The sequence below is a fragment of the Drosophila albomicans genome, chromosome X (assembly GCF_009650485.2).
Source record: "Drosophila albomicans strain 15112-1751.03 chromosome X, ASM965048v2, whole genome shotgun sequence".
Taxonomy (NCBI): Eukaryota; Metazoa; Arthropoda; class Insecta; order Diptera; family Drosophilidae; genus Drosophila; species Drosophila albomicans.
The window spans coordinates 7,709,855-7,737,513 of NC_047627.2; the positions used below are offsets into that span (position 1 = coordinate 7,709,855).

General features: G+C 40.0%; 1 protein-coding gene across 1 annotated transcript; it reads right to left on the bottom strand.

Moving 5' to 3' along the window:
* Positions 1-1,573: 1,573 nt before the first annotated feature.
* On the bottom strand, positions 1,574-24,514 carry LOC117577636 (frizzled-3). Its single transcript, XM_034262505.2, has 2 exons — positions 23,969-24,514; positions 1,574-3,457 (listed from the first exon to the last, which is right to left on the bottom strand). Exons 1-2 carry the CDS (start codon positions 24,212-24,214, stop codon positions 1,772-1,774), a joined length of 1,932 nt encoding a protein of 643 aa, XP_034118396.1. The 5' UTR covers positions 24,215-24,514; the 3' UTR covers positions 1,574-1,771.
* Positions 24,515-27,659: the final 3,145 nt, after the last annotated feature.

Below are 27,659 nucleotides of genomic sequence, written 5' to 3' on the forward strand. Positions count from 1 at the left end.
ACCACAGAGACCGTTGTTGGCCAAGTTTTATGCACATTTAACACTTGTAAATGGCCAGCAATCATTTTTTGTAGCCGCAGCCGAGGCAAACAGCAAATGTACCTCACATTGGACGCTCCCCGCTGACCACTCTTCGCTCTCCGCTCTCTGGTCTTGTCTATTGGCAGTGGACTGGGCATTTGGGGCACGTTTTTTTGTTGTTTCGCCAGGCGGCAGGCAACTAAAAACAACAAGCCAACAGAATGATGAAGATGATGACGATAAAGCTTCAACGTTTTGGCTGGCTTGGCTTGGCTTCGTTCGCTTTTCAGTTTTCAGTTTCGACTTCGACTTCGACTTCATCTTTTTTTTTTTTTTTTTGCGTTGCCAAAGGGGCACTGCCACAGCCCCTGGGCTCGGCTTTGGTCGTCGTAGTCGTCGTTGTAGTCGGCTTTAATCGCTTTGATCTTGGCGCACAAGAGTTAATTGCACGCTTGCTGCACAGTGGCGGCTGCACAGTCGCTGTGGCTGTGGCTGTGGCTGTTGTCTTGTCTGTGTTGCCTGTTGCACTGGCAGCGTCGCAATTTGTAAGATAGAAACGTTGCAAAGGCACGCCGTGTGGCAGCTTCAATCAAATTAATTGCGCACTGTTGTTGCTGCTGCTCTTCGACTTCTCGACTGCTCGACTGCATGTTGTGTGTTTGTGTGTGTGTGTGTGTATGTGTGTGGTTTTTATGTGTGACACTCGCAGGGTGGTTGGAACTCCACTTTAGCTTTAGCATCATCTTCAACTGCCACTGTGTTGCAACGACAAGATGCCAGGCGACAACAAAATTGTTGTAATCAACTTAAGAGCTATCATTAAACATTTTTCTAATTGCCCTCGACAAAAGCACAAAAAAAAAACAGTAGCAACAATTAACTCATTTTTGCCAGTCTCTGTCTTTCAAGTCCACTTCTGGTTCCTTCATCTTTCATGAGCCGCCTCGGAGTTTTCCCATAGCAGATACACAAAATGTATCTAGATCAGCGCAGAGCTATAAAAAGAAAACAAATACTGCTGCTTATTATGCTGGAACTTTCATTAAGATGGCATGATAAAGTTGCAGCGAAACCTGTGAGAGAATAGCAAATGACTTTTTGCTGGCGCCTTTGAAAAGTAAAACAGAAAAACGTGAAGAGTTTTCTACTGGAATAAGCATTGAATTTTACATTAAAAGATCTGTGTATTTCATGCATTTTTTGTATTAAACAAGCTTTGCCTTTTAATTAAACTGACAAGCTCTAACTAGCTATGCACCGTTCATAAATGTTGGCAAGTTTAGCTTTATGAAATTTAAACCACATTTAATACCTTAAAGTCCCTCAATCTTTTAATGAGACTTCTCTGTTTGTCTATGATACTATATCGTATATCTTTCAGAATGGTATTACATGAAATTTGCCTTTTTATATACCCACAAAAGTAAGTCAGTTAATATTCATATTTAATTTAAGCACTTTTTGGATTTATTATTTCAGATTGCATGAACTCCCCTCAAAAGCAAAGCAGTTATTATTTATAATTTAAATACTTTTTGCATTTATTTTGTTGTTTAAATTATATTACAACTACTAATAATAATAAGTGTAATGCTTAATAATAATGTGTAATACTAATTATCATGTAAAAAGAAAAAAAAAAAAACTATATACAAATTGTATTTAAAGCTATTAACACATTTCATTTAGGGGCTTACTTATGGGGCCTACTATAACTAGGTGGCAAGCTTGCCTGCCACGCCCACGCCCACTACACCCTCGACTGATTGGGATTGTAGACGGGGACATTGTGGAAACTGATGCCAGCGTAGAGCGGCGCCTGGCAGCCACCATTCACGCCATTCGTCGTCACTGGCGATGCGAGCATCGACTTGCCACTGGCATAGAGATGCTTTTTGGGGAGCGCAGCAGCCGCTGATTTGTGTTGCGCCATCAGGGAGGATGTCGGTGAACCGGCGACTAAGCGACTGCGATAGCTCTCGCAGGTCTTGCGTGACCACACCCACATGCCGGTCAACGTGCCGCCCACCAGCTGAAAGAAGATGCGCACCAACGCTGGCCAAGCGCTCAGCTGCGCAGGTGTTGCACACTCCTCGGGACTGGGGCAACTGGGCACGGCGTCCGCGAAGCGTTCACAGAAGGCGGCAATTACACCGGCGGCGGTGGGCACAAAGAACAGCAGCGAGAAGATGACGAAACGCTTGCGGATCTGCGCGAAACGCTGATGCGCCAGCGTCGGTTGCAGCTGCTGTTGCAGGCTATGCAGCGAGCGTGAGGCACGCAGCGTAAAGTAGAGACCGAGCAGCAGCAGCGCCAGCGCCGGCAGCTCCACGAAACCGGGTGCACTGCACATGCCGGTCAGTTCGCTGGGACGCACACGCTCCAGCAGCAGGGCGGCTATCGGTGGCGCCAACGGTGGCATCCAGGCGAGCACATGAAAGAGTCCCGAGCGTTTCTCGAGCGCCTCGCTGGACCATTTCTTGTGCGACGACAGATAGAAGCAGAGGGCGAAGATTAGCCACCAGCTGGCGGCGCACAAGCTCAGATACGATGTGCTGATGTACGAGGCGAGGCAAGGTGGCGTCAGTGCGCATGGTGCGATGATGGTGCTGCGTGCCACATTGCTGCGTGCCCCCGGCTCCTGCAACAGCGCCAGACTGCGCGCCTGATGGAACACAATGCGCTCCAGATAGCAGACGCTAAACAGATTGTAGCAGAGGCACAAGAACAGCACCGGGCGCTCGGGGTAACCGAAGCGTGTCGGTTCCGCCCAGAAGGTGACCAAGGCGAAAAGTGTGAGCACAAAGCAGACGGCTGAGAGACCGAGTATCAGACTCTCGGTGAGCTTCTTTTGCTGCGTCGTGTGGAACGCATCGCGTTGACACTGTGGCAAACATTCGTCGCTGTTCAGCGGATTCAGGCTAAAGTTCTGAGGACAATAGCCACCGCCAAGTGTGCTCATGCCATCGCTGCGTGGCAAATTGTTGCTGGCCGATGATTTGCCCAGCTGCGAGGACATCTTCCAGGCCATCCACGACCAGTACATCTGCTGCTGCGGCGGTGGCTCGGCGGCGGCCGAAGTTCCACTAGTTGCTGCTGCTGATCCAGTTGCTCCTCCAGTTGCTTGCGTCTCCGCTGGCAGCGGCTGCTGCTGCCCGCCACCCAAATTGGCCACCGTCTCTTGCGGTATCTGCATGCAGAGCTCGTGATTCTCGGGCTGCGGCAACGAGTCGCAGCTGAGGAACTGAGGCCACAGCTGCATCAGCTCGGGTGTCGCGTTTGCCGCACACTCGCCTTTTACCGTCTCGCACAGCGACTTGCAGGCGGTCACGGGGCGTGGCACATCGGGACTGCAGAGCGGAAAGAGCGCCGAGCAGAGCAGGAAACGGGCGCGCTTCGAGCACCCCGACTCGATCAGTGGCAGCAGCTTGGCAATCTGCAAAGAGCAAACAAATTAAATATGAATTAGTTTGTGGTCGAAATTCAATTGAAAGCTAACTTATTAAAACTAAAGATAGTCTGTGGCTTCTTAATATATATAACATACATCATAGGCCAGCATCAGATACATTATTCTACTTTATAACAAGTAAGAAAGCTACAGTCGAGTGTGCTCGACTGTGAGATACCCGCTACCCATTTTTAATAAAGGCAAAATATTGCGGTATCATTTTCAAAATATACCGAATATACTGCAAAAATACTAAAAATATACCAAATGGTATATTTGGTATATCGATATAGTACACCTTTCGAAATATACCATAGACGACACAATGTACCAGATTGTCGGCTAAAGCAACTCAGACCCTAAAGAGTAGGCGCTTTTGCCCATACAAAAGTATTTCTTTAATAACTTCCACAACTTTTATCTGATCGTTACGATCAAATTTTCAGGAATCATAACTACTATAGTATTGTATATACCAAAATTCGCAACTCTAGCTTTAAAATTAGGCTTGTTATTCGATATTTTTGATTTGCGGGGGCGGAAGTGGGCGTGGCAAAAATTTGAAACAAACTTGATCTGCGTGCAAACATAACAAATGCTGTCAAAAAAAAATATAGCTCTATCTCTTATAGTCTCTGAGATCCAGTGTTTCATACGGACAGACGGACAGACGGACATGGCTATATCGACTCGGCTGTTGACGCTGATCAAGAATATATATACTTTATAGGGAGATGCCTCCTTCTACCTGTTACATATAGTACATTTCCTGCTGGCACAAAGTTATAATACCCGTCTACCCTATAGGTAGCGGGTATAAAAATAATCTGATTGTAGTACGGAAACATTGTGAATACTTTATACATTAAATTTTATAAAAAGTTTTAAAGCTTTATACATTTTTAAAAACAAAATTTAATAAGCAACAATTGCTTATCAATTTTAAAGATGATAAAAGAGTGCATATTTAATATTGTTGTATATATTGTGATCAAATATTATATATGTGAATTATATGTGATCAGAATATATACGACAATATCCAGACCTATTGCAGTTGGCACAATTTTTATCAAAAATTTTAATTAAATAATATCAAAAATTTGTATCCGGTCGCAACCAAATGTTGAGGAATCAAAAATAATATGATATATAGAAGCAAAGCTATTTTTCAATCATTCAATTAATTTACACTTAACTTTTGTACAAATTAATTACCGAGCAAATAAGCATATCTAAAATGAATAGTTCAAGCTATCTATCACAAGCGTAGCATACCCTTTGGCCATTAAAAGCAGGGTATACGAAACAGAGTTTTGCCAAATTGAAGCAATAAGTTGAGCTTATCTTCATTTCCATGAAGTAGCACTTTGCTGTCTATCTTGCGATCTTCGATAAAATGTATCTCTATCTAGAAGATTGCAAGCGCTGACGCTCCCCTCTTTCCTCCCCACTCCCCCCGCTCTTTCTGTGTCACTCTCTTGGTGTATTTGCAACTTAATGAAGCATTAGCAATGCAAATTTTGCGACTCAAACGCAGACGCAGCTGAAGTCTTAAGACTGTATTTTATTTTTGGGTTTGGCTTTTGGGTTATCGATGGCGGATGTTATCGTTGCTGTTTTGAAGGGTGGGGTGGCGGGGAGCGGGTAAAATCGCTTTATATAATGGCAATAGATTTTGCCATTTATCAATTAACAGCTGTATGTATATATTCTATCTATTAGGAGGGAGCACAAAAGTCGTAAAGTAAGCAAGGCGGGGGGCAAAAGCAAAAGGCAAAAGGCAAAAAGCAAAAGATGAAAGCTTGCCGACAAATAATTAGATCGAAATGCGCTGTTCGATAAGCAAAACTACACAAATTGAAGAAAAACGAGGCAAAAACACGGCAAATATTTTGTGCAAATAGCACAAAACGAACTCAGAAAGGGGCAAAACAATAGGAAAAACAACAAGAACAACAACAAAAATGTTTTAAACAATCAAATTGACAGCGTTCCCCATTCACACCTCTCTCGCAAACACCTGACTTTTTCAGCTTTGTTAATTGTTATTGTTGTAGCGAATGTTGCCTGTTTGTTTGTTTGTTAGTTGTGTGCTGTGTGCTGTGTGTTGCCATTTCGTTCGCTGTGATGTCTATAATTTTATCTAATAAAACTGCAATAAAAATGTAGTCAAACGTAGTCGAGGCGGCGCTCTCTGCGTTTTATCTTACGCTTTGTTCTTTCACCGACATCGACATCGACAACGACTTCGACTGGTCAATAGTCAGGCAAGAGCAACAACTACAATTAACAACAATTATTGCTAATTGTTTACACTATCGAAATTGCCAACTGGAATAACAATTCCGAAGCACACACACACACACACACACACACACACACACACACACACACACACACACACACACACACACATCATGTGCGCACTTTGATTTTGTTTCTACTTTTCAACTACAATATATTTTATGTATGTATCTCCTGCTGATGCTGTTTGCCAACGCACTTGATACCCTAGAAAAGCTGATTGTTGTTATATAGAAAATTGGCTAATAAGTGGGTAGAAGATTAATTGATATTTTGTACTGCAAAGTAAAAAGTAAAATTATATTTTTAGTTTCGGAAATAAGACACTTTTTCTATAACATAAATGCAGGCTAAGAATTTGAAAAACATTTTGTTCATACCACAAAAAATCCAAGTAGAAAAGAAGTCTTCAAATCTAAATAACCCTTGTTTTATACCCCAAATAATCTAACTAAACATTTGCATTTTATTTCTTCAGAACTGATTCTCATTTATTATTGTTTATCGCCAACAAATCTGAACAACATTTATCTACACTTTGTATCTTAAGTTGCCTTTTTATCTGCTTGCAACTTATCAACAGCTGCAGGCAACTGGAATGACAGCTACTTCTTTTGAAGATATGTATGTGTATGTTTTCTATTATTTTATCAAAAATAAAGCGTAAAATTTATGACTAAAACTGAATAAAAATCACTCACATATTACTTTGTCTAAAAAGAGACCAGAAATCTAAGTAACTTTGATTTCATTGATCAATAAACCGAAGTACAAAACTGTTTTTTATGCTTAACAAAACTATTTTCATTTAAGAAAATTTGTCATTATCAATTCTTAGGCACATTTAACTATATTTTGTATCTCAAGTTACACATTTACATGTCTTCCTACAACTAGTCGCCAGTTTAGCCCCTATAAAACTTTGTTGAATCTGGTATTTTGGATATGTATACTATATGAACACAATTTATATAGTAGACTTCTATTATATACTCTAAATACAAACTACATATTTAAGAAGCTTATACATCATAGATCAGCAACTAACTGCCAATTATTTTCTTATTATTGGAATTCTTCTCAATCTTTAGATCATTAATCTGCACTTTGTATCACAGCAGCTTAGCCCCTAAAAGGCATTGTTAATCCTTATCGGAATATGTATGTTCTCTCTATAAAGGAGTAAAAAGTACAATTAATGGATACAGTACTATACAGATTACAAATTGAAGCTATTTAAATTAAAGTATATATTTGCTTTTTATTTTCATATTACTAAAATAGTTCGCATTCTAAAGATCTTTGATTTTCACTTTGTATCTCAGCAGCTTAGCCTCTATAATACTTTGTTAATCTTTTTCGATATATGTTTGTTATACATTCTATCTACAGCTGCAACTCTTAAGTAATCTATCGATAAGGACTATAATAAGTCAGCTTGATATTTCATACCGTTGATCTGTAATTATTGTTGATTATGTTAAGCGAGTGTCTTGTTATGTAGCTTCATAGTTTAATTGATTTCTAGCAACTAAGTGCAGTTAATAGTACACACGTTGTTCGTGTGAAAATTGGCGACAGATTTCACACATATTGGAGTCTGTTTGCGATCGCTTTCGATGGCTGCTCGCATTCCCAGGCGCAAGTGTCGACTGCAATTATCTATCGGGCTAATTACACGCGACGGCAGCGTAATGCAATCTAATTGCTTCAAATGGCAACTCAGATCAATTTCCGCAGTTTTCGCATGACTAAGCCACAGAGACAGAGAGATAGAGAGGAGGGATATAGATACAGAATAATAAAGGCAAACGGTCGTCCCCAGACATGTCCGTCAAATGATGATGACGAAGACGATGACGAACCTGAGGCATAAACATTTATGAGTTTGCGGAATTTTTACTCTTTATTTTATTTTTTTGGTTGACTAGACGGCGCAAAAGGGTTTAAGGCTGCAGTCACAAAAAAAAGCTAACAACAGCTATAATAAAATACAACGAAAATGAAAAGAAGAGCGAGAGCGAGGGAGAGAGAGAGAGGGAGAGAAGGAGAGAAGAGCAGCCCCTGCATCAAATTAGTGAGACGTTTTCTCAGGAAAGAGCCAAAGTCAAAGAACGATGCGAACACTGACTCCCAGAGCGGCACTTTGACATGCATTTGATGGGTTGACATGGGGTCCCAGGTCTCGGATCTCGGATCTCGAGTCTCAGGCCTCTCTCAGTCGGATCCTCGATCCCAACTTGAGCTCTGAGCTCGCAAAACTCCAACTCCAATTCCAATTCCATTGACTTCCACTTCCACTTCGACTCCCATTTCCAGCTTGCTGATCAAGTTTGAGCTTAAGTTCAGTGTAATTCTTGTATCCATTGGCCACCGTGTGGCTTTTGCTTTGCTTGCTTCTTGCTTATTCGTGTTCTCCTTCTCCTTGTCATCCTCTTCCTCTTGCACCTTCTACTCTTTGCTGTTGTTGTTGTTGTTGTAGGTATAATTAAGGCACATTAGGGCAGTCAAAAGCCAAACAGAGAAGAAGAGCCACAGCCGCAGCCACAAAACACCGTCGGGCATCTCGAACGGCGCATTAGACACGCAATTTCCAATTTGTATACACTTTGCCCCCACTTCCCGCTGCTCTTCTGATCTCTCTTACTCTATGATTGCTTATATGCATCAATAGCATATACTTACTATATATTAAAAAGTGTATATAAAGAGCAGTGCTCATCTATAGTTGCTTGCTTTGAGTTATAGAGTAACTTATAGTTCAGTTAATAAATTCAATTATAAACTGAACTTCGATTTCATAACAAACCTCTACTAATTTTAGATGCAGTTGAACATACTTTCCACAACTAATATTTCTTTAAAAATCTACCACTAACATTTCTTTACTAATCCCTACCAAATTAAGCTAGAGTTTAACTATCTTTCCATCCACAATTGAATATATGTTTAGCTCAATAACTCAAGTGACATTTGTTTATAAATCCCAAGGTTTTTTAGTTGTAGTTTAACTCAATTTTCAACAAAAGTCTAATGCATATTACCTCGATAAATTGAACACTATTTGTTGATAAATGCATATGAAATTGGTCAAACAGTTACAGGGTACTCTGTAGTTGAGCATACTTTGGCTACTTGGCATTGCTTTTGACGCAGCCGCCGCCTGCACATACTGTGTGCCACATAGTGAGATCGAACCTTCGATCATTTGCTGGCTCGCTCGCTCTCTTTGTGTGTGTGTGTGTGCTGTCTCGCTCTATTGTCTTAGTGTGTCTATGGAGCAGAGCGCACATGGAAAGATAGCCCAAGGCAATAATAATTTAATGATGCTGCAGCGAGAGAGCCCACAACAATGGCAACAAGTGTCAGGGCCTCGTCATCGTAATCATCATCATAGTAGTCATAAGCCAGTCTAAAAACTGAAAGGCAATCAGATTAATAGACAGTCTAACCGCATGAGCCACAGAACAAGAGCAAGCAAGAGAGGGATAGAATGTGAATGAGAGAGAGAGCGAACAGAGTCTGATAAAGTTGAAAACCGTGCCATGTTTTGGGGCACAGGCAAACGCCTGTCTTGGCTCGTCGAGAGTGTCTAAAATGTGTTATTAATGCCGCTTTGTGTTTTTGCCTTGCCTGCAAATGCAAAAGGGCAACTTGGCTATAATACAACCACAACTTCAGACTCAGCCTCAGTCGCAGTCGCAGTCAAAGTCGAAGTCGAAGTCTCCGTCGCAGCTTCAGCCTCCAGTCAAAGTCGTAGTCAATGTTGGAGCCAGAGCAAAGTCGCATTCCCATTTCACGTTTTGCGTCTGCGTCTGCGCATCGAATGCAATCTGCAACGCTTCGAGCATTTTTTGGCCACGCAGTTGCCGCAAAAAAAGAGGCCGCCATTCGCTATGCCGCAACGACGTACACTTTGTTTCTTTGCACACCCCACAACAATCAACAGATTCGTTTTGCTTGCAACACACATTGTAACAAAACTACAGAGCTAACAAAGTTGCTGTGAGAGAAATATTATCAGCATAGAGTTTGACTTAAATGGATCCCAATATATGTCGTAATATTTCAAAAGTTTAAATAAATTCATCAGTTCGATGAGTGCAAATATTTATGACTAACAATTTATGCTATTTTCTCTATTTCTTTATTATATTTTTCCAGTATTTATTTAGATATATTTTATATGTATTGATGTCTAGATCCTTCTTGCAATAATTGGCATTTGCTTAAAAGTTACTTTTAGCTTCTTCTAAATAAAGTCTGGAAAAATACATAAATTTATCAATACACTTTTAGGAATTTTTTCTCTTTTTTATTATTTTTTTTTATTATATTTAAAGAAGCCGTCTTAATATTTCCCACATTAATTTCTAATTGTTTAAGAGCAATTTCTTTCATCGCTGGCAAGCGCAACTGACATTTTTGTCGGTCCTTCAAAGCTAAGGCAAAAGAATAAACCGCTTTTGCTTTTGGTGTGATTTTAAAAAATCGATCATGAAATTAACTTTTGTGTCATCGCATCGTGTGTAAAATGGAAAAAAAAGTTATGCTTAATTTGTTTCAGCAAAATTAACAGTGTTATTTTTGTATTTTTTTTTTTTTGACTTTGTATTTTTGTGAACGTCTCTCTAGGCAGCTCGATCGGCAGTTGCTTGGCAGCGCTTTGTCTCTATCGCGTTTTCTTTCAAGTTTCGTTTCGGTTTTTGGATTTGAAGTTTTTTTTTTGGTTTTCGGTTTTTTTTTATATTTTATTGTTTGACTTGCGGCTATTCCTTCAGCCTGTTTCACACATTTAGTTTCCCGTTTCGAGAGAAACATTTAATTTTTGTTTCAGTTTGATAATGTTGCGGCTTGTCGCTGAGTTGGCTTGTTGCCCCGACCATGTTCACAATTCAATTACAAGTCAGAGAACAGCCACAGCAACCAGTTGAACAGCAACAACAACAACAACAACAACATCAATCGAGGCAACAACCACAGAGTTGACACCTCGACGTAAACGCGAACTTAATGATTTTTCGATTTTGATTAATGATTTTTTCTTTTCTTTTCTTTTCTGTTTTTTGTTGTTGGCCGTAACCAAATCAAATAAAAATGAAAAAAAAACCCCGAAATGAAAGCAAAGCAGAAGGCGCATTAATGTTGCCACATGTTGTTGCGGCACTTTGACTTTGAATACGCGTAAGTTGCGAGCGTTTGAATATTCGAAAGGCAAAGCCGGTCGTAGATACAAATGTATCTACAACTCGACTGTAGATACATATACATGTGTATCGAACGCATCAATGTTGAGTATGACTCGCCCCAGTTGGCGGCATGTTCATTCATTAATGCTTAATGCCACAAACCACGACGCGAAGCGAAGCGATCGCCGGCGACATTTAATGCGCTCAGACATCTGCATAATCTGCTCTTAAGTAATGGATTAATTTATATATTTTCTACGCTTCGTCGTCGCCTTCGTCATCGCTGCAGCTTCTCTACCTGTTTCTCTCTCTCTGTCTCTCCTTCTCCCTTGCTGTGCATACAAATTATAGGCTTAAGCGCCAGGCAACTGGAACTTCCATCCATTTGGCGCTGCCTCAGAGCTGGCATTTAGTATTCTCTCTAGCCGTGGACCCCATGTCCAGGCAATTTGTTATGAGATTACTTTATGCAAGTCTAATGAGAAGCTGCAACATGTGGCACATAAGACGCCAAAATTATGTGCATTTGCCAATTCGAATGTGCCTGCTTAATATTAGCTAAAGTGCTAATAATAATGACTGACTGACTGCATGGAATTTCCATGTTGTTTAGCTCTAAAGTAATATGATTTGTAGCTTGATCTAATAATCTAAGCTAAGAGCTACAGTCAAGTGTGCTCAGCTGTGAGATACTCGCTATCCATTTTTAAAAATAGTGAAACAGTGCTGTATTATTCTTAAGAAATAGTAAATATACTATAATATACCGAAAGTTATATTTGGCATATTGGCATAGTACTACAGAATATACCAGATTATCAGTCAAATCAACTAAAACACGTAATAAGTGGACGGACAGACAGACAGACAAGATTAAGATCGCTGATCGAGAATATCTATATACTTTATGTGGTCGGACATGCCTCCTTCTGCCTGTTACATATGCACAAAGCTATAATATAAAAATGTCGAGCAAAGCGCACTTGAAACGAAGACGCGCTGCGGTAGACGAGACGAGATGTTGACTTGAGAGAAGTGCTCATGACAGGCGCGATCATCAAAAACAAAAACAAAAAAAAAAAAACGAAAAACAAAAAACACAAGACTGTTCAAGTGTTTCTATTTGTGCGAGTATCTGTCGGATGCAGCTTGAAGCCTGACAGAATGACAAGTGTTGCGAAATGCTTTGTGGAAAACAACAACAACAACAACAACAAAGTAGCGCAAGCTATAAAGTTACACGCCGACACAGAGAGCGAGAGCGATACTAAATCTTCAGCTGAGTTCAGTTCAGTTGAGTTGAGTCAAAGTCAAGTTTTGGTCAGCCGACAAAAGCGTCGCTCACGATGTGGCTACGAAGACGGCAGCGTTTTATCTGCCGCTGTCAGCTGTGCTCGTTGTTGTTGTTGTTGTTGCTGCTGTTGGCAGTGCATTATTTGATTTGCGCTTTATTTGATTTAGTTGGCCGGGCCAAAAAGCATTTGATACTTGTTGGGTGCCGCGACGCGTCGGCGGCTTTTGAAGTGCGCCAATTGATTTAATTTGCTTTGAAAGCGCTTGCAATTAGCCCCAGCTGCGAATGCGAAAACGAATACGAATATGAACGTGAATGTGAATGTATATTATATGAATATGGCGAATTTGAATGCCGGGCAACAGGTCAACATGCGACGTTGTCTCCTATTTTATTTGAATTTGTTTTTGCCGCTGCTCTTCTGTTGGATTTTTAATGGAAGAAGGCAGGTAGGGAGGAGGGAGGGAGTTTTGCTAAGCGCTCGACTAATTTGCATAATTAAGATGCTGCGGCAAACGGCGCGGCGCGACAACGATGCGATGATAAATCGATGCCGCCGCTTAGCGAAAAACAAAAATGCTGCCAATGAGATCATAGCCGGAGCCATAAACTGATCAATCTGCCGGACTCTTTGTATTTCTAATTAGAGCCACAAACAGCTGATAAGCACACACGAGATGCAGAGATTCAGCTACAGCGGTGAGCCGCAGTGGCAGTTGTGGCAATGTGGCAAGCTTGTGATGCTGTCACCGCTTGCAGCTTGCAACTTGCAACTGCGACTGACTTTGGCTGACATATGAATCTCTTCTTACAATTAATTGACATTTTGACTGGCGACGATTGTCATTCAAAAGACTGCAAATCCAAAAGGCAAACTGCCGATCGCCGATCGTCGATCGCTGGAATGCAACAAAGCCAAAGCCGCAGCAGCAACATCAGCAGCCGCAGCATGTGGCAGGCAGCCAGACCGATGTTGCAGCTACTGCAGGAAGCGCTAGTCAGGCATCCACGTTGCATTGCATTACAGTCAGTGCTCAGCGGATTAGATGCACTTCATTCTGCGCGGATCAAGTATTGCTTGCCATTAAATTATAGCATTACTTTTAGCTGGTATTTGCTCAAAATGTCTTTTAAGCTGTTTTAAGTGTTGAAAAATACAGCAAGATAAACTTAACAAAAAAAAAACCAACGATAAAGCATTTTAATCCACTCAAATAATAAATGTCCAAATTTCTTCATTCGTTCATTTGAAATATTTACCAGTCTTATAAAACACTAAAGTATTTTTAAGTGTTGTTAAATGTCACAAAGTAGTTGGTAAAAATCTATATATTAGTTGCAATGTTAAAGCATCTCTTAGACTTAAAGAAAATTTACTAAATTATTTTTAAGTATTTACCAGTATTGTAGAATATAAGTGTTGCATAATATAAAGAAATATGTTGAAAATAAAAAATAAAGCCTTCATATTATGCATATGCATAGAATAGACTTAACCATAGCGTAACTTAAATTGAAAAGTTTACCAGTGTTGTGAAACGTTCTATAGTGCTTTCATTGTATTTGTAAATGTTGTAATATAAAGTAAAATAGTTCAAGAAAAACTAACCAATAATAAGCCTCTTTAAGATATAAATTTTATGCTTTTACTTGTGAAATGTTGCAAACATTGTTCGCCAGTGTTGTGAAACGCAAGAAATTTGTACTTTCTGCCGTTTCTAATCAGATGCGCCTTGGTTGTAGCTGCACCAGCTACGACTTGAGCCTCGGTCGCTTTAGCTCGCTTGCAGTTAGACAAACAATCAGCGACAGCATCGGCTAATCTTTGGCAGAAATCTGCCAAGTGGCTGCCAGACATCCGGACAGCTGAAAGCAGCCACAGACAGAGAGCTCCAGCTGGAGTTGGAGCTGGAGCTGAAGCTGCAACTGAAGCTAGAGCTGGAGTTCGAGTTCGAGTTTGAGATGAAGCTGGAGTCTCAGCACATGAAAGCAATTGTGCTTAGCGCATGCTACAGTTACAATTGAAGCATCCATTGTATGGACTGGACAGACAGAGAGATGGACGAACGGACGGACAGACGGACAGACAGACAGACGGGCAGACAGAGGACTGGCAGTTGTGACCCAAACGAACCGCATTCAATTGGTCGCTGTTCGCGGTGCTCTTTCTGCACTTAATATATTCAATTTTCAGTTGACTTCAGTTCAGTTCAGGACTTTGTGCACTTGTGCCTCGAATTGCCAGTTGCAACTTGCAACTGCAACTGGATCTGTCTGTCCGCGTGTCTCGCTGTCCCAGCATTGCTGACAATTTTGTCAGAAGCGGCAACGAGGGATTAGCTTGCAAAATGAGCTACACGCAGCTTACACGAAATTATGCCAAGAGCTGAAGTTGCAGTTGCAAGTTGAAAAGTTGGGGAACAGTTTGCAGCTGTTTCTCTCACACACACACACGCACACATTTTGCGGGCGTTGCGTCTGGGTTTATCTTTGGCCAAAGCAATTCACGCGAGCGCAGGCGCGCAGTTCAATTAACTTAATTGCCATGTAATTACGCTCAGCAGCAGCAGCAACACATACACACACACATTCGCACACACACACACACACACTTGCGTATTCGCAGTTGAACGCCATCTTCAGCATCCTGCTGCCGCACAAAACAAAAGACTTAAGACACAAACCTGCTGCGGCGGCTGTATCTTTTCATTTCTTCTTCTGTTCGCCGTTGCTCTCGTTGTTGATGTTATTGTTGTTGTTGCTGCTGCTGCTGCTGTTATGCTTTCTGGCTATTGCTGTCTGCATTGTTATTGTTTTTATGTTTCATTCGCTTCTTTTTTTCTACGCATTTTGTGCACTGTAAGTCAGCCACACATACATATTTTTAGCCCCATCAAACAAGTGTGTTTGCAATCGGCATAAGCAACTCATGAAGTGTCTGCAAGTCGCTCAAGCTTTCCTTACTTAAACTAAAAATATATTTAAGTTTTACGAGAATAATTGCAAAGTAAAGCTCTGAATATTTTATTCTACCTAACTTTTAGTACAGGGTAACTACAAGTCGATGGGATTGATATAACATCAACTTTAGTTATATTACATTGATATTTAAGAAAGCTCGAGCTAATCAAACTCTATTCAATCAATAAGCTCCGAAATCAATGCTACAGGGTATTCACCAGTCGATCATACCCACACCCACAAGTTACTTTTAGATTTACACTATTCTAAAGCTGATCTGCAATACTTCGATAGTTTCAAATTAAAACTTAATAAAATTTTAAAGGGTATCTGCTAGTCGATAAAGCTGTCGAGAATAGCCTTGCTTGTGTTTTTTTTTTTGCCCACTGTCATCGCGGCATCGTTACTCTCGACATTCCAGCCAGGCTTTTTCACTGACGCGGCATTTGAAAAACGTTGCTGCATTTTTTGCGTGCTTTGTGCCTTGGGTCGTCAGCACAAAAATAAAAGAGAAGCAAGTAAGGGAGAAGGAGCAGAGCAAAAGGCAGCGAGTCAACTAATTGTTGTTGCCTGCAGAGGCAACTGGAACTGCGACTGTGACTCCAAGTGGCATTGGCATTGGCATTGGCATTGCTGTTGCTGTTGCTGTAGCAACCAGCCAACATCCAACTTCCAACTTCGAGTTGGACCTGCAAAACCTTTTGTCAAAACTTTTCGTCAACGTTTCGGCCGTGCTTCATCATTATATTCAATCGCCTGTTTCAGCACGTTATGCCGAGTCCATCGAATGACAAACGATCCATAGTTAAACATTGTATATGTTGCGATGTTGCGACTGTCTGTCTTTGCTTTTGACTCTGTCTATGACTTCGACTCCGACTCCAACTCCGACTCTGTCTCTGTCTCTGACTCCCTGACTCCAACTCTTTTTTTTTTGCCCTGCGCGAGACTTCAAAGTCATTTGTCTATAGGTAAGTAATGCATTATGGCAGAGTCGTTCGTTACTCTGCTTCTTCTCATTCGTTTTTCTTCATATTCTTTCTGATTTGTTGTTGTTGCTGCGGTGGTCGGTCGGTGGCACTCAAACATTTGACATTATCTTTGCTAAGTCGGCTCAAATGCCGCCCTGACATTCTTTTTGTCTTTGCGTCTTTTTGTTACTTTTTTTGTTTCTACGAACGTTGCCCACATAATTACTATACAAACACACACATATATATGTATGTACATATCTACACCCATACACATGCAGCACGTAACCTGGTAGCTTCTGCTAAATAGAGAACAACAACGTCAACGGCAACGGCAACTTGGCGCTGTCTGATAAGCAGTCTCTTATCAAAACGCCGCCATGGATTAACTCTGGATGAGTTTTTCTTTGCCAACCGCACAGCAACAGCAACAACAACAACCAGAAGAACAACAACAACAATACCTGAAAATTTCTATATGTATTTGGAATTTGTTTTTTATGGATTTTTAAACATCAAAACTGAAACTGATAGCCAAACGCAATGCAAACACATTAAGCTTTTATCAAAGTTCATAGGAAAAACAAAATTGGGGTTTTCACTAAATATTTACGTACAAAAACCATAGTGAATGAGCATTTTGTGTTATACAAAATATACAAAAATATAATTGCTTTTAATAGAGTGTCGAAATTTTACATAAAATAGATATCTAAAAAGAAAGAGCTCTAATTACAAAAAAAAAACAAAAAAAACTAAAACATGTAAGAAAACGCATTTTGAATAAAAGCACAACATTATTAGTCAAATATACCGAAAGCCATATTTAGTATATCGATGAAGAATATAAATGTTGGGACTTAATATTAAAAACAAAAACTAAAAATACTGCTATTAAGATTTTGCTCAACTCTGCAAATCCAACTTTCTTAGGCACTTAATATCTTGAAAATGTTCATAAATAAAAATAAAGATAAATCTCACTCACTTCATGCAGCCAAAAGATAACGTTAAAACTAATTTGTGAAAAGCAAATTGCAAATCTTGAAAATTCCCATAATTATGTTAATTTCTTGACGTTTCCTCTGGCTATTTGCTATATATATTTTGTTTGTTCTTCCCCCCGGCTTGACTTTGTGGACTTTGATGTGGCGTTCGTTGATGATGACATCGCGCCTTGCGTCCGTCTCACGTCTCCCGTCTCCCGTCTCACCTCTCACATCACATGTCGATTGACGGGCGACGATCGTCTTAATCAGTCGATATGGAATACGATTCCATAATCTGTGGATTGCGTCTACGTTCTCAAATCAAATATTGTAAAAAAGCTTGAAAATATTTCAGTTCTTTCTATTTTTGTTTAGTTTCGCTTTTTGCGTTTAATCAAATCGTGAGCCAATCTAGATATAGAGATATAGATATACGAGTGCCTATAAACGAAGAATATTGCTTTATATGTATTTATATCTGATATATAGGTTCGGGTTTGGCTCTTTGGGACACACGATAAGCAAGACAGACACCAAGGCAAAGGCAAAGGCAAAGGCAAAGCTAAAGGCCCAGGCATTCTTTGCCATAAACATTTATGGCTCTTCGAGTGTGATCTCAGAGGGGGGAACTGAAGGGAAGTTGCTGAAGTTCTCCAAACTTGCCTCGTTGCTGTTTTTATTTATCAAATTTCTGTGCATTGGGGCACAACCATTCCTCTCTCTCTCTCTCTTCCTCCCCGGACAATCTGCTTAATGGGTTCTGATTTTCAAAATCAAACAATTTTATTGTCGCCATCGCCATCGTCGAAGTCTTTATGGTGCAAAACTTTGGCAGCCTTATGTGATGTGTGTGCGATGATGGAAAACAGGATGCGAACAACGAAGGGAACGGAGGGAAATCTTTGGCTGCGTCAGCGGCTAATGCGCTGTCTAAACAGCGCCCAAAACGCAGTTCAAATATTTACAATTACTTTACATAAACGCTAAAAAGCGCAACAGCTTTCAACGGGGAGAGGAGAGAGGACACAAAAAGCGGGAAGTCGGGGCTCTTCTTTGTTTGAGCACTCATCTGTCATATTTAACGCACAAATCCGACATCGACTCCCAGCCACGAGTGTGACGGCGTCGCTAAACTACTAAAGATGACAGCGTGTCAAAAGGTTTGCTCTACGTGACACGACACGAAGTTTACTAATACTTCTCTGTCGATATATTCGTAAGCTGGAACAATGCCATTTATCATATCTAACAAGTTTACACAAATATATGAAATTAGACTTTAATTAAGGGAATTTTCTATATATAAGAACTTAATTTTTGGGAATTCTAATGTTCTAAAAAAAAGAAACTTGAACTTTTGTTAAAAAGAAAAAAAACGAAGTTTACTAATACTTCTATGTCGATATATTTCTAAGCTAGAACAATGCCATTTATCAAATTTCACAAGACTACACAAATATATGAAATTAGATTTTAACTAAGGGAATTTTCTAATGTTCTAAAAAAAAGAAACTTGAACTTTAGTTAAAAAGAAAAGAAACGAAGTTTACTAATACTTCTACGTCGATATATTCCTAAGCTGGAACTATGCCATTTATCATATTTAATAAGTTTACACAAATATATGAAATTAGATTTTAACTAAGGGAATTTTCTATATATAAGTACTTAATTTTTGGAAATTCTAATGTTCTGAAAAAAAAACTTTATCTTTAGTATGTCTAAAATGGAAAAAGAAACTTAAACTTTACAATTTCACAGCACAAAGTAAAGTAATAATTGTATTTTTATTTATTCTTAAGCTGGAACAATGTAATCTGTAATTTTTGGCAAGTTTTCAAAAATATGCGTAATTATGCTTCCATTAAGTTAATTTTCTATGTTCCTTTCTCATAGATGATGCGATGATATATTTACTGCATTTTTTGAATTCTAATGTTCTTTAAAATGGAAACCTAAACTTTAGTCACTCAACTAAATATCCTCAAAATTTCATAACGATTCAATTGAAAGTTTTTAAAATAAGTAATGCTTAAGTTAGAGCATTTTACGCCCATCTCTAGGTTGTATGCCAAAGGGGAGGCCGCACTATAACAAAATGTCTGTGTCTGTGTGTGTGTATAGTTTTTTTCTCTACTTCTTTATCAGAGGTGATATGACAAACATGACAACGAGGGAAGCGTTGCGACTGCGACTCCGACTGGGAGGAGGGTTTTCTCGCAGCCACGTGAAATGATAATGAACAAATAAAATCTACCAGAAACAGCAAAGTGACAGGGATCACAGTGGGAAGGGGAGTATGGCAAGAGGGAGGGAGGGGGAGAGAGAGCGAGGGACAGCGCATAAACAAGTCAAATCAAATAAAAAGCAAGCTCCAGTCGCCAGTCTCTCCCTCCTGTAGCTGCCTCCTCCTCCTGCTCTCTATCTTACTCTTACTCTCTCTCTCTCTCTCTCTCTCTCTCTGTCTCTCTGTCTGTCTGTCTCCATTGGTATCGCGCTGTTTACACAGTGGGCGTTACGACCAAGTGCCGACAAAGTGCTCGTCAACGGACAATTACAAGCAAATTAATTCAATGTGCGCTGCGCTGTGCTGTGCATTGCATTGCCCCGCATTTGCCCCTCACTCCGCCGGGTGGAACGACCCTCTCAGAGATAAACATCAATGAAAATGTTGGAAATTGAATTGAAGCAGTTGGACACTTGCTCTACAGCTGGGTGAAGGGCGACCGAGGGGAGGGGAGGGGAGGGGAGAGGAGGGGAGGGGTGGTTAAGTGGGCACAAGTGGAAGTGGAAGTGAACAATTAAATTACTTTCATTTTTCGTTGGCAACTGCAATTGGCAAAGGTGCAACATGCAACCAACGATTGCACAGATATTAAATATATATATGTATGTATATAGTACTATAGTACGTTTGAAATCGGAAAAATCACATCAAACAAAAATTGTAATTATCGAGGATCAAAAGCGAAAAAAGTCTTTCATTAGAAAAAAAAAACAGCCCTAAATTGTAATAATAAACCCCATTTCTCTACCTTCCTCTCTCTCTCTCTCTCTCTTTTTCTCTTTCGCTTTCCCCCTCTCTCTTTCTCTTTGGCAGATCGGAAAACATGATTTGAATCGGTTTTATTGTATGGAAATGCATTTGCAGCCGTGGTCCAAAAAGCTTTTGATGATTTGACGATTGTTGTTGCTGTGGCTTTTAGTTGGCCTTTGATGTTGTTGCTGTGATGCTGCTGCTGCTGCTGTGGTTGCTGTTGCTGTTGCTGTTGCTGTGGTTGCTGTTGCTGTTGTAGCTGCTTTTGTGGCTGTTTCCAGCGTGTTCATTTTAAAACTCTTTGATCTGTTTTACGTGCTTCCGATTTAATTTTATTCGTTTGCTGCTTTCGTTTTTATTGCCCACTTGAAACATGTTCGACTTTTGTCTAAACAACACACACACACACTCAGCTGGAATACAACCATTTAGGGCAGCAGAATGAACATTTTGAGCAGCGCCAGGCGCAGGCTCAGACTCAGTTCAAGCGATAAGATGCAGTCAAAGTAGGAGGCAACGCGACGCCAGACGCCCCCAAGAACCACAGCAGCAGCAACAACAACAGCAATCAGAGTGCAGGTCATAATAAATGTGCGACAAGAAAATACCCTAAACATATGTTGCTTATACTACGATTGTGGTGAAATTTTCAGAATATAAACTTAATACATTAAGAAATTACTATTCAACATTTCAGAGCTCTACAATGTGAAATATACAAGATATGTAAAGACGAAAAGAGCAAAAAAATCAATAAAAATACCCTAAACATATGTTGCTTATACTACGATTGTGGTTAAATTTTCAGAATATAAACTTAATACATTAAGAAATTACTATTAAACATTTCAGAGCTCTACAATGTGAAATATACAAGATATGAAAAGACGAAAAGAGCAAAAAAATCAATAATGTATGAGCAAAAATACTAAAAGTAAATCATGACATATAAGTAGAGTTTATGTTCATGAACATAACATAATAAATAACCCTTGTGAAAGAAGTAGTATTGCTGCTCATTAAATAAAATGATGAAACTACCCCATTTCTACTTGTACAGGGTATGCGAAGAAAGAGCATGGTCAGCGCAGATAAACGTCTATGCAGTTAGAGGCATAGTGCACAGTTTTATGCTTTTTTTTTATGTAGTTGTTTCGTTGTTGTTTTGTTTCAACTCTCGCAGCTGCTGCAAATGGCTGCACTTAAGGTGGCGGCAGCATCATCACTGACCATTGCCCAGCTGCCCATTTGCCCAAAAACGGCAAGAGGCAACGGCAAACGCCCAAAAGGCCAAGTCACAACTGAGACTGAAACTGAGTTCGAATCTGAGTCTGAGTCTGAATCTTAGTCTGGGGTTGACGTCGGCATCGGCGTCGGCAAAAAGGTGTTAATGGACTTTGGGCCAAAAGAAAGGCTCCGACCATGACCGGCGACCCCTACACACACACACACACACACACACACACACACATAGACACATGAATTTCTCACTTCTTTCATTCCCATTTCCATTTTGATTTCCATTCTTTGCCATCTCTCTCTCTCTCTCTCTATCTCTGTGTTCGCTTTACGTTTTCTTTCTCAGATGCCGCCTAGATTTACACTAAACGTTCTGCCCATTACCATCACCATTATCCGCATCGACTTTTGTCTTCTACTGTTTCTCAACTACCATCTCTTCTTCATCATCATCATCGCCATCATCATTATCATCTTCAGTATTGTCGACTTATTCTTTAGGCACGCACTGTTCGCTCTCTTCGCTCTTCCGACTGTTTTCATGGTAAATTATGGTCAAGAATGACGCTGCCTCTAGCTTCTAGCCGCTGACCTCAAATGCACTCGCAGCCCAAAACAAAAAATAACAAAAAAAAATAAATGTAGAGAAAAACAAAAATTCTCTTCTCTTTTTAGTTACAGTTAACAATTTCGGTTCGCCTTTTTTTCTTTGTAGTTTTCAACGTTGCTTCTTCTTTCTGCTTGGTTTTTATCATTTTATCTGGAACATGCAAAGGCGGCAGCGACGTCAACGCTGACGTCGTCGTCGTCGTCGTCTCCGCTGATAGCGGGCAGCGTTTTACATTGAAAAGCAATTAAATGTTTGCGGCTGTCGCTTCTCCAAAGTCGTTTGACTGATAACTCTCTGTAAGTGTGTGTGTGTGTGTGTGTGTGTGTTTGTGCCTTGATGTGTTTGCACTCTTGTCTAGATATGCTCAGAGCAGAGCAGAGCAGAGCACAGCGGGAAGACTCTCTACAGCTTACATATACAAAACTATATAGATATGTAATTCAGTCAGGCATTCAGAAGCTGCCAAGTCCTGCAGGATTAAAACCAAACACAACTGACAGCCACTTGATTAATGTAGTTCATGTAAAAAAGAAACAGCTGCCTTTAGCTTCTTCTTTCCCAGCAATAGGTCAGTTCTCTAAGATGATCGCTTTTTAGCTGGGTTCCCATCACAAACTAAGGAGTAGTAATAGAGTGTCTGAATTTACACAACCCTTTATCAAGATCATTGTATTTTCAAATTAAATTTATTCATGATAATTAGCTAGATATTATCAAGATTAGCTCAGATAATACGTTGAGCTATTGTTGTGGCATCTGCTTTAGACATAGCGTTAACACTTTTTAATGTCACTTATTTTGATTAAACAAAGAGATGATTAAGTAAGGTTGAAGCGCTTAAAGACTTGGCAACGAGGTGACTAACTTTTTTTTTTTTTTTTAAATTGTGAGTTACAATTGTGGGAAGCATATAAAATCGAATATATCGAATATCTTATTGTATGTCTGCCAATTGGTATCATATATATAATATTATATGTATTTCAATAATATCAGAAATATATTCTTTTTATCATCTTTTAAAGTACCAACCAAGTTTGCAGAAAATACAATTTTTGCAATTGTTCTAGTAATTATAAAAAAAATGGAGCATGCTTTGTTTTTTCCATTAGCATATTCTGGTTAATGCTGTAAGTTCATCGTGTAAACTGCCTCAACATTGTGCTGTGTATCTGTAACACTTTTGTACCTGTCGAAATGGATCTACGTGTGATCTAGCAGTTTATTTTTCTCTCCCTTCGCGCTGTTTCTCACACATTGCTTTGTCAAGTGTGGCCCAGATCTATGCCTAAAGTTTTCTCATTAGCTGATGGCTTCTAATTAGCATGGCGAACGTAGAAACTTTAGCTGTTTGGGGATGTGTGTTGTGGATCATTTCGAATTCAATTTATTTTGACCTTATCGCAGGCAGTACATCGCGAAAACCGACCGCATAAATGAAAAGCGGCAAAAATACTACTAAAAATGAAATAAGTAAAAAGTGGAGGCGCTTTGATGAGCTGCCGCCAACTGTCGTCAACGTCAAGAGCAACTGACACTGACACAACTTCGGCTTGGAAACTTCTCTCGTGGCTTCAGTTTCAGTCATGTCCATATCCACAGTTACAGATCCGTCAACGTCTTCCCCCCATCTTCGTCTCCGTCTCCATCTCCGTCTCAGTCGGTTGGCTTTCGCAATGGTTTGTGACTTTTCAACAATTTTGGTTTTCGCACGTAAGCGTCGAGAATTGTTTTTATGGCCACACAAAAGTCGCGCTTATCGTCACGCGGCAATCAGTTTTGAGTTTTTAGTTTTGTTTTTTGTTGTTTTTGGGGACAGCAAACATAGCCGCAAAGGTGTGAAAGGGAAGGAGACTGAGAGAGAGAGAGAGAGATTCTTGTTCTTCTTCTTTTGCTTACCTGCAGCTCAGCCTCCAGCTGATTAGTGTGACCAGCAAGATTGGGCAATGCGGTCATATTGTAGCCAAGTCCCTGACATGCGGACACTGCAATCCGCTGGCATTGTAATCCATTCGAGTTGGCTGCGCTGCCGCCCCCGCTGCCACCGTTGCCACCGCCACTGTTAGCAGCTTCGCTGCCTCCTTGCAACACAATCAACAGCAGCAGCAGCACGCGACTTGCAACTGCAATGGCAACTGTTGCCATTATTATTGTCACTGTTTTGGTGTGGAGCGAAAAATGCTTCGTTTATTTTTTGGGGAGCAAGGATTGAGATCAGGGTCAGGGTCACACTGGCCGCATTCTGTTGCGGGTGGCGCACGTTTTACACTCGCGAATTGCAGCACGTGAAAAAAATAAAGTATAGTAATTGAAAAACACACGGCACACACGTCGTCGTCGTTATTATTATGATTATTATTTGATATTTGCCGCTTGCAGACGTAAAATTTATGATTTGTTTGTTGCGCAATTGTGCGACTGCAATACGTCCACACTCAACGAAGTATTTTCATGGACTGAACGCAGAGCACAAACGAAACACAATTCAGAGCTAGCGCTGTGTGCTACGGCATGGAGAGAGCGTTTGCTTGCCAGCATGAGAGAGCGAGTGAGCGGGCGCTGGCAAGTAGACAGAGCGAGTGAACGCGAGTCTGAGAGAGCCGTGAGAGCAGCAGCAGCAGCAGCAGGAGAGCGCAGATCTGTAAGCAGTGTGCTGCTGTTGCCGTTGTTGTTGTTGTTATTATTCTGGTTGCTGCTGTGTTTTCACTGAAAATTTTTCAGGTGCATGCACTGTTAATATCCATAATTAAGACAAAAACATAATGTTAACATCATGTTAAGCTAGCAGAGGCATGCTAATGAATTGATCAAGCACAATGGCAAAGCCCCCGAAAGAATCAATTGTCTTTTATTATGCTAAATTCAACAGTTGCCGCAATAAATATGCTAATCAATGTGCATTGCGCTATGATTACAACTTTTAATGCTGCCAATAATAATACAGCATACGTAATTCGTGTGATTTTGCAGTGCTGCAATTACGTTTATCGATCGCTGGTGATCGATGGTGATCTCTGATCGCGTTTTCTTTTTTTTTTTTTCGTGAGAGGGGGCAAGTTGACCCCCCACCTGCGGGGCATGCAACAGTGGCAGGTGGCCGGTGAAAACGTAGCAATCAAGCGCCTTCGCTGTGACTCGATGCACGACACTCTCAATGTATGTGTGTGTGTGTGAGTGTGTGTGTGTAGCCAATCACTCCTGGCTCTGGGAAATATGATCGCGCACACGACGATCGGCGACCACAGCGAGAGCAAGAGCAACAACGACATCAAACAAAACTGAAAGGTGGCGGAGCAGGGCGGTCTGCAATGTCGGTTGGTCGCGTGGGCGCGGCGGGGCAGCGGGGCCAATGGGGCACTTACAATTGAACGCCGCAGCAGCAGCAACAACAACAACAACGGCGACGGCGTCGGCAATCTTTGATGTGCACTTTGATTTCCGGCAGCGAGATAAGATTCTTTTTTTTTTGCCTTTTGCTTTTACTCGCTGCTGTTCTTGCAACGTGTGGCAAGGTGGTGGGGCAAGGCAAATCGCAAATCAAAACGAATTGCAGCAAATTTTGCGGCATGGCATCGCAACGGCGCATCAAACGACGCAACGTTGGGCGAAGCGTAGCGAGATTTTTATCGCAGCAACTCGCCAAAGGAGGCGTTGCACATGGCTGCCAATGATTGTGATTTCCCAGTCCCCCTCCTCTCTCTCTCTCTCTCTTGTTTCTCTCCTTATACACTTATGTACAATCGATGTGCAATTGTCTATGCACGAAAGAAACACACACACCTGACCATGAGGCACACTTCCTGAGCTCAGCTGTGATTAAGAAGATCGAAACCACTTTCGGTGATCTTTCAATTGTCATCGAAAAGTCTAATACCCATGTAAGTCTCCCCCACTCCTAGTTTCCAGTTCCATTCCCATGGCCAAACACACTCATGGGTATGGAATGAATGTACTCATACTCGCTTTGTTTGTTTGTTGATTTTCGAAATCTGCCAGTTGTTTGAACTACGTTTCGGGGCGTACGTAAAAATATCATCAAAGAGATCTCTCTGCATCTGGGCTGGGGGCATGTGGCAGCAATAGCAACAGCAGCCGGGGCAGGGGCAGCAGAGGCAACGGCAGCAACTGCGGCTACCCTATAATAGCTAATGTAAGCACTTACACTTGCCCTCCTCGGCTCGATCTTTTGTTTACACAATATGCTCGTCACATTGCCCGCTGCCTCTCTCTCTCTCTCTCTCTCTCTCTTTCTCTCTCTCTGTCTTTCTCTACCTTTCTTTAGCCGCTTTGTATGAAGTGTCTTCCCTGGGCACCTACAGTCAGTGCGGCTTCTCAATTCTGAGCATCACTTCGCATTGTCTTCGATCTTCAGTCCTCGCCTTCGTCTCCGTTTCCGTCTCCGTCTCAATCGCTGCCTCGGAGCCAAAAATCATACAATTTGGCTCCAGCGGCTCTACTGCGACTATAACAACAATAACGCTTTAGATTACGAGCACTTCAAGTACTCTTACTGCTTATTTTCATAATCTCTTTGAAAACATAGAGTATAACATGGGGTACTTATGTAATACTGCTTTTGAGGAGTGTTTACTTTATTGAAGCGAAAAGAGAATCACACTTTTGAATGAAATTATTATTGAACATTATTCTTGTTATAAAGAATTGTTCTAAGTTTATTACTTTTCCCAACTGTGCAGAGGAACTTATTGAACTTAAAAATCTAATTAGTATTTCAAAAACTTATTAATTTTTAAGAATTAAAATATTTATCTAACTGTTGTAGTAATAAAAAAAATAAAATTGTACAATATTCAAGATACTTTGAATATTCCAAATCATATAGAACTTATTGTAAATATAATTAGTAGGAACCAAGAATTGACTTAACAAATTTTGTTGTGTATATTTTATAAGCTAATTATCGAACGCTCTATTAAATGAATTAATATTGTAGTGGAATTGGGAAATTTAAATGAAATTATGGAGTAAACTTATTACATTTATCTCCTGATTAGAAATTTTGAAAAATCATAATTATTATTATTATTATTATTATTATTATTATTATTATTATTATTATTATTATTATTATTATTATTATTATTATTATTATTATTATTATTATTATTATTATTATTATTATTATTATTATTATTATTATTATTATTATTATTATTATTATTATTATTATTATTATTATTATTATTATTATTATTATTTTTATTTTTATTAATATTATTATTATTATTATTAGTTTATCGAAATAATGAATACAATGAGATAAGCCAGTGCGACTAAGGATGGAAAACTATAATAGTAAACTTTGAATCTCCAATCTTTTTGTTTATGATGATCCTCACTGAAACTAAAATAAATACCCATAAAATATAAATTTTAGAATTAGATTATTTTACCTTCAATTATCAAACTTTTTGTTTATGTTAATTTTTTTTCTAAAAACAAACATGAATTGTGCTATTACAAAAATAATATTGTAGAATTAGAATATTTAACATATTTAAAACTTATTTCTCCTGAGCTCGAAACTTCAAAGGTGTTAACTTAATGAAATTAAAAGTTTCTGGTGATT

Coding starts and splice junctions, on each gene's coding strand:
- LOC117577636 (XM_034262505.2), bottom strand. CDS start 24,214: ATGGCAACAGTTGCCATTGCAGTTGCAAGTCGCGTGCTGCTGCTGCTG. Junction 3,458..23,968: donor AGCTGGAGGCTGAGCTGCAG/GTAAGCAAAAGA, acceptor TGCTCTTTGCAG/ATTGCCAAGCTGCTGCCACT.